Here is a 10,759-nt window from a genome sequence, read left to right as displayed (position 1 = left end):
ATTTCTTAGAAACTTTCTTTACCTGTTAATTTACTGTTATTTAGTTTAAGTTATGCAGGTGATGACCTCTTGTGGACCTGAAATCTTGAGCTTAGATAATGGTTATGACAAGTTTCTGATGCCAATGGCAAATTTGCACTGTATATTGAAAAAGAAGGATGAGCTTTTGTTTTTTGATGATGACTGAGCCTTTCAAGTTTGTGAATCTGGACCTATTTTGAGAAAAATAGTTCTCCTGCCTGGATCAACAACACTTGGATGGTTTCTGAGCCTTTTAGGTTTCGTTTGAGATGGTTTTCTTACTGTTTCTTGAAGCAGCTTTATAGTAGACAAATCTTATTTTTTGTACTAAAAAATTATTTTAAGAAACAGTAAGAAAGTCGTCCCAAACGAAGTCTTAGTCTACTAGCACTCATCAATAATAATTCTGAGAGTCTCATCAGGCTGATACAATCAAGACATTCTTCTCTTCCTAAGCATCAGCCTTATCTCAATTGTGTTTTGTTCTTCATCAGCATTCCTTATCTCAACTCTTTGTGCTTTATGAATCTCTTTTGATTTCATTTCTTCTGAGTATTGGCTTAGATGTAAGGTATATTTTTATAATATTATTCATATTATCTTAGTTTTATAATTTCTATTAATTTGATCTGCTAATTTCATGAATTTTTTTAACTTTGTTTTGTATGTATTTGAATCATTTTAATCTATTTGTAATTATGTTTTTCAATATATATTCACACTAATTAATTATTAATATCTTCAGCATACTTAAATATCACTGTTTTCACCTTAAAACAAGGGAGCCACATAAGAAAAAAATTAATTAGGACATTTTGATGCAAAAAAAAATTGTCATATGTTAAAAAAAAATCAAAGCATCAAGTCCCAATGCTTCATTTGGGACGGCTTAATTATTGTTTCTTTGAAATAATTTTTTTATTAAAAAATTAAAAGTATAATTGACTAATAGTTAAGCCCAAATGCTTAGTGAAACTAAATTAACCAAATTAGATTCAACTTGACACAATAAAGCCAATTTTATAAATTGTTAAAAATCCAATGACTGCATGTAACAACGCAAGTTCTTTAACTATCGAGATATTGTCAGCTTGGCCTAAGAGTCTCGCGATTTTGTCTTATTGGTGTAACTTCCCAGGAGATCACCCATCCCAGGATTTCTTCGGGATGAGTATGCTTAACTGCAAAATTTTTTTAATGAAATTCTAATCATTACAACAAAAAGGTGCCTCGATGTTTAAGAGTTTAGCTCCTCAACTTAAGTAACTGACATCCTTATCAATATCGTATCCTTATCCCAGAATCATCCACCATGCATATATGATTCTAAATGTGGCACCTACATGCAGATATGATTCTAAAGGTGGCCCCTACAAGTTCAAGTGGTGACTCTCATTACATAGTTCTCATCTTCCTACTACTATATTGCTCTGATACAATTTGTAACATCCCAAACTCTTAAATATTCAGATATTATTCGCTTTGGTTTAAGAGCCTCATGATTTTGTCCTATTGGTGTAATTTCTCAGGAGGTCACCCATCCCAGTATTCCTTCGAGATCAGCACACTTAACTGTGGGATTTTTTTAATAAAATTCAAATCATTATAGTAAAACATGTCTCTATGTTTAAGAATTAGCTTCTTTTACTTAAGGGATTTCACACTACATTAGATTCCTAGCATCTAAACGTGCTCTAATTGAGACTAATATATCATTAGACCAATATAACCAAATTTAAACCCAAATTTCTTGGCCTCTTAATCCCTATTCCATCTCAGAGTTTGATGAGAACAAATAAGAAAAAAAAATGGTTTTATAGTTTAATTAGAATTATGCACATAAATATGTCCTAACATTAATACATTAGACTGACATATGAATAATGAGCTTAGAATAGAAATATGTTCTTCTCTTAAGATATAAGATTAGCCAAAATAAAATATCAAAGAAGGTAATAAAGCAAGCCAAATAATAGGTTAAAATATGCATAAGAAAAAAAAAATCTTTTTTACATATATAATTTTAAAAAAAATAACAAACTATTTTTAAATTTCATAAAATGTTTAGAAAAGAGAGCTAAATCAATTTTTTTAAAAAAAATGTGTAATAAATATTTTTACAAATTTATAAGGCAAAAATTAAGTATGTTTATGACTATCCATAATTTTATGAGCCTTCATAAATAATTAATGAGCCATCACAGACCAAGCACTAAGCACTAGCAGGCCTACACGCTCAGTTATGGCCCACTATTTTTGGCCCAAAAAGATGAGAATTGTTGGGCTTCCACAAAGATTTATAGGACTCCACAAGCCCCTTTATGGGCCTCCATAACATGCTGGGTATCCACAAACTAAATTGTAAAAAAATGTATCATGTAAAATCATCCCATTATGAGGATTATTACTGGTCATAAATAGTAATTTAGCCTAATTAAACCAAAATGTTTATCATTATTTTAGAATAATAATATAAAAGAAATCCTAGAAATTTTGGGGTCATATGTATAAATACTCATGTTAAGATTTGAAAAATAAGTGAAGTTCTAAAAATCCTAGCCACCAAATTTTCGACACATTACAAAAATAATTTCATCCTAACTCCGAAGAAAAAAAAACGTGAAAGAAAAGAAAAAGCTTGCAACGCTATTGTGAAACATGTTCAATCTTTATTTCTCTACAGGGGTGGAATCAGGAAAAATCCAGTGGCCACTTGCCCACCCTAAAATCTTTTTTTTTTCTTAAGAAAATAAACATTTTAACTATTTTGTCCACCTTGAATAAATATAATTGCCCAAATTCTAATAAAAACTTCTTGATTGAAAGTTTAAGCATAGAGAGAGAGAGAATGCCTTCTTGATCACCATACTTTTTGCGTATGTTCTTCCATAAAAAATAGTGGTTCCGAGCCATCCATCCATCCAGTGCCATAGCTGACATTACCAATTTGATGATGCCGTCAAGAGGCGAACCAAAGTGCGCCACATCACCTCTTTGATTTATACCATGATTGTATACCCACTATGTATCAGATGATGTGACACGCTCTGATTCACCTTCAAACGGTCTAGCATCTACACAGACTAATTTCTCCACAACTCGCGTCTTCTCTCTCATCCAATGCTTCTCTATTTCTCTCCTTCGATGAGTGAAAGAACACTGAAATACATCTGAACAGAGTTTGGGTTTTTTTATCAAATTTCAAATTATAATATTTCTTATAATAAACAGTGATCATCTGTTAAAATTATTAAAATATACAGTAAAGGCATTCTAACCTTTCAGGATGATAAAACACCACCACAACAATATCTACAAAAATTTTAAAAAATAAAAATAAGTGCCATTTACTCTACATTTACAGAACAAAAACAACCAAACAGCTCAATTGTTTATAAAATGTTTTCATACAAAACTTCTCAACCAAGATCATGAACAATAAAAAACTGACTTTTTTTAAAAAGCCAACACTATTCTTCCATCTCTTCATCAGATCATAAATAGAACATTACGGCCATAAATATCTTCAAAATAAAAAATAAAAGTCTGAAAGCAAAACAAAGGTAATATTACAATGGTTCTGCAAGGAAAACTCTCTTGCTAGAAGATGCTGCAAAGCTATCTACTAGAACTCCTGAAGCAAACCTTGCTAGCTTGCAGGACCCACAAGCACACCCTGGGCAGACCCAGCCTTCCAGCCACCATCATCTTTGCTCTCACTGTCTGATTTTCTCACCTTGATCTTGTGCTTCACCTCAAACTCTGCAACTTCCTTCTTCTTCTTCTCCAATGCTTCATTGAGTCGCGCAATCACTTCCTGCAAGCCCTCCTTATTGCGTTGGACTGCAGGGAGAACCTCATTGATGGTCCTTTCAACCAGCACCCCACCAATCATGCGGAAGCAACGCCGTGAGGGATCGAGCGGCTGTATTGCCCCGATTACAAGGGAGTGTTCACTGACCTCCATCTCCAGCTCAGTGATCTTTGAGTAGAACTGGTTTATCTCAGAGCGCATGGAAGCATATATACTGGCAATTGCTTGCTCATTAATTGATGATTCCCTGTTCTCACTGCTGGCTTTACTTGCCATCTTCCACAGTACTGAAAACAAAATTCCAAACAAAAAAGACTTGGAAATAAGTTATCAAAAACGAAGAGCTGAATCCAGAACAGAATACTTTCACCAACAACATAGTCTTACACCAGCTTTTAACAGAGAACATGATTTTGTTTCTGTTGAAAACAAGCCCACCCTCTTACATTATAGTTTGAAAGGTACAAAGTGATTCAAATAATACAAATTGTATCAAAGTTGATATCTAGTGTTTTCTAATATGGATATCACTTCGTATATTAAATACTTTTCCAACTGCAAATAGGACCGACAGCACCCATGCTCACTTGAGCACAGCTAGGAAATCAACTTACGCACACAGCATATGGAAACAGAGCTAGCTGATGCATCAAAAACTATTAATTCCTAGAATATAGGGAAGCCCTTTACAAAACCTCCCAAGACGGATTAATTATTCTGTGCGGACACCAAACGTCATTCGGAGACCAACCAAAATGCGGCACGTTATAGTGCAAACAAAGTTATAAATAATTGGTTTGAAATCTTGATGATGATGATTGGGAGAGGGTTCTTAAGATTAAGAGCAACTTAGATATTTTTATAGTGTATAAAATAGCTATCCAACCTCAAATTTGTTTGTCTGCAAGTAGCCATCAAGGAAGTTATAAATAAAAAATCAAGGGATAAGATGATTTTGCTTTGCCTTAGTTTAAGGAAAATAAGTTTGACAAGTATTCTCTAAATGTAATTTGTTAATAGTCCTTGTGATTATATGCTTGATACATAAAAAAAAATGTTGTTCGACATGTTTTTAGGAAGATATATCCCTCCATAAACTTTCCCAAGTATAACTGCAGAAAGTTATCTCCAATTTTTATAGACTCTAATCATATTATCAGTGTCTCATAATGTGGCTCCATCTTCAGGTAGCACTTAAGTTTCCAATCATCTACGGCACAAGCTGCCACCTTGCAAAGGTAAATATACCACAACCTGATAGGAATATATCTATTTTGACTATATTTGATAATAATCATTGCTCGCTCAACTCAATCAAAAAACATTTAAATTAGAGACAAGCTTGGCCGTGCTCAATCTCCACCAGATAAAACGAATACATTTGATCACTTGGAATGGTAGAGAATGAGTTCTATGAAGTTTATCTTATCCACTAGATAGTCAAGGTATTCTTATTATGCTTATGAGGATTCATTCTCAGAATAAATATCCTCGTGTCAATTTTAAATACAAATTTGCCTCTTCATTAGAAGAGACTTTCATTTTTGGCAATTCATTACAAATCATTCATATTTTTTGTGTTTTTAATCTACATGTTAAATAACTATACTAAGGAACAGATAGTTGTAATTATATCTATAGAGGTGATAGGCTTAACATGTGGATGTTGTGCTTTTGCAATTATATTTGTTTAGTTTTGATCTATGTTAACTTTAATAAAGGATTTATGAACCTAAGACATTTTTTACGGTTGTAAACCAATGACTTATAACACTCATGATACACTCAGTTAGATATGCCTGAACAATATAGCTTATTACTTTTGGATGACTAATTGCTTAATTCTATTATTTTGCAGCTATAAGTATTCCTGTTGAAGATCATAATTACAGTACTCATTGTTGTGGATGCCTGACATTTTATGCTAGTTTCTTTTATTTTGTAGTTCTACTTGTTTCTTATTGATGATTATTAAAATAACTTCAGTTGGGGTATGTTTAGTTTGGTTCACCCTTGCATGAATAGAAAAGTAGAGAAGTTCAGCAATTCCTATATTGGTAGCTGAGCTAATATTAGATCAACCTAGATGCCTTGCTAGTCCAATGATTTGACCATATGGGTTTGGCTTGCCTCCTTTGTTGATCAGATGCCATGCTTGACGTTTCAACTAAAAATTTGGCCAAAGCTCAATATTTTAGATTGCATTTCCCTCTCCAATTGTTTAAGACATAGAAGACAGAGTTTCTAGCCATTTGTACGCATAGTAGCCTCCAATTCTGATCTTTTCATGATTTCGCATCTGATGAAAAATATCATGAAATATTTTATGTATGGTAGATGTACAGAAAAAGCTGCATCTATAGAAATGGAAGGTCTTGCAAGGATGGGGAAGTCCATCTGCAAATGGAAAATGAATACATGATAATCCCTGTACCTCCAATATCCTGCTCTCACAAAGTGCTCACATATCAAATGACTGCAGTGACAATCCCTGTCCCCCCAAAACTCTGCTATCACAAAGTGCTCTCATATCAATTTAACATAGCACGAATGCAAAAAAAAAAAAAATCAAGTTTGCCATTCAAATAAAATTCAAGACCGGCTCAGAGAATCACTGGGGTGGTTTTTTTTTTTCTTTTCACTATCTATGCCAGGCATCTCCTAGCTCTTTGCCAATCCATTTGTGACCTTTCTGCAGAATTAGATGACGTATGAAGGTACATTGCATGGTGTTATTGACATCACAGATAGATTTCTAGAGCTTCATAGGCTTGTTAACTTTCTTTCTAACAAGTAGCAAATGTTTCTATATAATCCTAGTAACTATGTGATCAGCTCATGATAAATATGTTATAATGATGTCCATGTTTTGTCAGAAATATTAGTATGAATCAAGAAAAAAATTGACTGTGATTGAGAGCTCATAATCATGAACAAAATGACTGATGTTCAATAATCACAAACTAAATTAAAAGCTAAAACACATTACTTACAAAAGGAAATATGGTCCAGTAACTTTATACAATGAAGCCGCTACATGTTTGTGATAATACCTGTATGCAATACTATGCAGTTCAAGCATCCTATATTTCATGGGTTGTGATTTGTGAGGATGTTGCTTTCCTAACCAAACTAGCAGAAGACTTCTCTTTGATATGGAGTGCTTGTGTAGTCACATTATATGGGCTGCATACTTTATAGATCTAAATTTCTATAATATAGATGTAGTACTTGGAACTAACGTCTAATTTGCTTTGGGGTTCTTCCATTTTAATGGGTCATTTTATCTTTTTTAATATGCATCAATGACTTTATATCTTAATTTTTCTTTAATTCTTTTTGGGTGATTTCATTTTCAACTTAAATCAACTTGAATTATAACTGTTTTCAAAACGAGTTTGATCCAAGAACCGGTTTAGAGTTTCAGACTTTCAGTTGACCCAACTTGCAACCAGCCCTACAAGTGCCCTACCAAAAATGCACATCTACCTCAAGTTCAAATCTAGGAAGTAAGACATGAAAAGCATTTTGGAAATGCTTCGGTTGCATTTTCAAATGCAACATTAATGAAGACAATTATCATGACGTTAAAAAAGAGTTACAGCATTCATCCAAAGTATGATCATATTGTATCCACTAAGGAATCATCAGATGGCTTAGATCACATAGGAATTTGATTAATGAGAGTTAGAATCTTTATTACTTGTTAAGATGAGGGATAATTGATATGTTGACCTTGAAACTAGTTGGTGTGTAGTAGATTTAATTCAAATAAATAGTAAGCAGATACATCCTACACTTAGCAAATGACTTATTCCCTGGATATATGATGGCAAGAAATGGAAAAGATGGATTTGTTTTCTAGAAATAAAATTAAATGTATATCCACTTTTCTGAGAACATTATGACAAGTTGATTGTCAAAACTTTTGCGCTGAAATGCAGGGCATAAACACTACTAATATTTTTTTCCCTGAAAATTGCATGCTAAACAGAATAAAAATGAAACTCCCAAGTAGTTTAACATAATTCTAAACCCTTTAACATTTATTTCTTTAGTATTAGATTTCATAAATCTAAAAAATGTATTTGGCATTTTAAAAAATGCATGAGTTTCAAAAATTGGTGCTTTCCCACCCAAAGCATCACTACACTTCTAAGAGTATTACAATTTTCAGGGATCCTCAATCACACATAGATTACTTCAAATAACACAATAGTTCTTAAATCTAATGGAAATGACAATATTTCTAAAACAGATGCAAAGTTCAACAACATAGAGCCATTGATCCAAAATTGTCGATGGCAGAAAAAAAAATTGATCCAAAATTGTGAAGAATAAAGAACGAAGAAAATTTATTGTTTTGTAGTGCAAATCAATTTGTGCACTTCATTCAAGGATAAGTAAGCTTCATTGAGACAATAAATTATGTAGAACATATAAAACGAGCAGTATAAGTAGTGTTTTAGCATTATAAAGTAAAAGATCTGAAGTAGAGTATATGAACTTAAGAAAAAAAAAAAGGAAAATGCAGAGCAAGGTACCTAAAGCACAAGCCAATAAGAAGGTATGCAAAGAGCAAACTGAGCATAAACATCACCATGATATCCAGAACAAAAACTACATCTACAAGCTAAAGAAAATTCACATCTTGCTCACAATCCTCTTCATTTCATGTTAATCAAAATGAAGATAGGACATGCCATGTCAAGTTTTTTTTTTTTTTTAATGAACATAATTAAATTTTTAGATCTAATGTTATCAAAAAAATAAAAATAAAAGACATCAATCTCAGAAGGGGAGCATAAACAAACATATGCAACATTCAGAACAAAATTTACAAGTTGAGGTTAAGTCAAGAGGAACATATCAAGCACGGGAGATTAGTGTGCTCAAATGATGGAAACCTCTGATTTATCATTCAACAACTCAAGTTAAACATAAACATATACGATGGAAACATTGAGCACTGAACTTCAGGAAAGAAGGAAGATTCTAGCATTAAAGCTTCAAGATACGAATAAATCGGCAAGAAAATTGATCAATTCGTGATAAAGAAGGGGCTTATTAAGGGAAGCATTTATATAGTAGGAACAATCCACCCTACCAAACAGTTTAATCCATTTTACCCTCTTAGCAATAATATATGCATCACTGCCACCTTGCTTTTAATAAGAGATGCAATCAAGAATATAAAAGATCAATTTTGACGCCTAAAAGCAAGTTTCTGTCAACAGAATCAAAGCATTTCATCATCTCAAACTCTGCTCAACCTTGGCTGTTTGGTAGCGAGTTTTAAGTAGGATTTACGCTAAAACCTGCCAAACGGAAAAAATTGCCCCTATAAATCCGCATCCGGCGTAAATCCGGATTTAAAAATCCCCTAGTTCGGCGGATTTAAGGAATTTACGACAAGATCGGCGTGCTTGTCGTGGAGAAAGATGGTTACCTTCGCAGCGAGCGAGCTCCCGTCGTGACTTTCGATCCGACGTCGGAGGAAGAGGCGTAAAAGCTTCTTCAGCTACCTTTCAACACACTAATTCCGCAGAACATGCAAGAGCGAAGCAGCACGGAATAAATCGCTACGAGAAAATCTAAGCGGAACGAGTAAATGGAGATGAATAAAACCAAACCCTAGAGAGAATCCATCTATATTACTAATTAATCTAATTAAGCATAATTATAGAATGATTATTAAATCCTAGATGGCCTTTAAAATATTAAAAATTAATTAAATTAATAAAATAATTAGAAAGATAATTAAGTGATCTGATTAAACTTAACTAAATAACTAGTTGCATAATTTGTTATTAAAAATGAATATAATTAGCTTAGGGTTTAGCATTTGAAATAAAATAATTAATTATATAATTAATTAATTAGTTAGTAGTAGAATATTTTAAGTTAATAGTATTATTGATAATTAAAACTAATTAAACAAATTCTAAATAAATAATAAAACCACTAGTAGAAGTACTAGTTACATAATTAGTTATTTCATAAAATAATTAACTAATTAATTAGATAATTATATATATAATTAAATATTAAATACTTCTTAAATTAACATCTAAAAAAATAGTTTGATAATTAATACTATAATTAGTAATTAAATTAATGATAATGAAGCAACTTCTAATTATCTTATTTATCATTATAATTTATTGACACTAATTAAAATTGAAATTAATTAGTAACACATATTTAACACATAAATTAAATTCAGAATACATTAAATTTAATTTTTTTAATGAGGCAATCCCCTTAAATCTCAAATTACATTGCCAAACAATTTTCCAATTGTACAAATTTAAAATCAAGTGTGATAGGGCTAAATGGCTGAAACTTCTCACGATGAGAAAAATAATGAAATTTTGTGCGAGTAAATGGACACAGAGAGTGTTATATATGAAATTAATTAAATTTGATATCAAAATATTTGAATATTGGATAAATTTGATCACAAGGCTTAGGCTTCATTTGGGACGACTTTTTTATTGCTTCTTAAAGCTATTTTTTTAATCCAAAAATTAAAAATTTTGTTCTAGATAGCTGTTTTAAGAAGCAGTAAAAAAGTCGTTCCAAATGAAACTTTAAACTCAAATTATTAATATGCTATATAAAAGATTTTACAGGTTTAAGAACACATGAGTGGCAACAAAGAGCTCTCTAACACAATAATACAATGGGAATGACCAAGCATTCCTTGGAATGATTTTGGTTAAAGGTGGAGTAAGCATGTAGTTCATATATCAAAGATAATATATAAATTATTATTTTATAGGTTTATTGATACCCTAAAACTTTTACTAGTAGCCATTAAGTTAACAATGGCTAGCTAACCTTAAAAGTTGTCCATGAAGCCTCTTAAAATTAATTTTCTTCAATTTTTAAGTACTTAGAGATGTTAGTTCATAATCTTTT

The 10,759-nt window shown here is 31.9% G+C and overlaps 1 protein-coding gene across 1 annotated transcript; it reads right to left on the bottom strand.

The window, feature by feature from the left end:
* Positions 1–3,378: 3,378 nt before the first annotated feature.
* LOC110092616 (probable prefoldin subunit 2) lies at positions 3,379–9,462 on the bottom strand. The gene is made up of 2 exons (XM_020817257.2): positions 9,285–9,462; positions 3,379–4,122 (listed from the first exon to the last, which is right to left on the bottom strand). The coding sequence occupies exon 2, from the start codon at positions 4,109–4,111 to the stop codon at positions 3,671–3,673; it is 441 nt and encodes a 146-aa protein (XP_020672916.1). The 5' UTR covers positions 4,112–4,122; positions 9,285–9,462; the 3' UTR covers positions 3,379–3,670.
* Between the last annotated feature and the right edge of the window lie 1,297 nt (positions 9,463–10,759).

This window comes from Dendrobium catenatum, unplaced genomic scaffold (genome assembly GCF_001605985.2).
Source record: "Dendrobium catenatum unplaced genomic scaffold, ASM160598v2 fragScaff_scaffold_716, whole genome shotgun sequence".
NCBI classification, from domain to species: domain Eukaryota; kingdom Viridiplantae; phylum Streptophyta; class Magnoliopsida; order Asparagales; family Orchidaceae; genus Dendrobium; species Dendrobium catenatum.
The sequence above is the reverse complement of the archived record's forward strand: the minus strand, read 5'-3'. Positions and strand labels throughout refer to the sequence as shown.

Excerpts from the sequence above, each read along its gene's own strand:
- LOC110092616 (XM_020817257.2), bottom strand. The coding sequence starts at position 4,111 with ATGGCAAGTAAAGCCAGCAGTGAGAACAGGGAATCATCAATTAATGAG.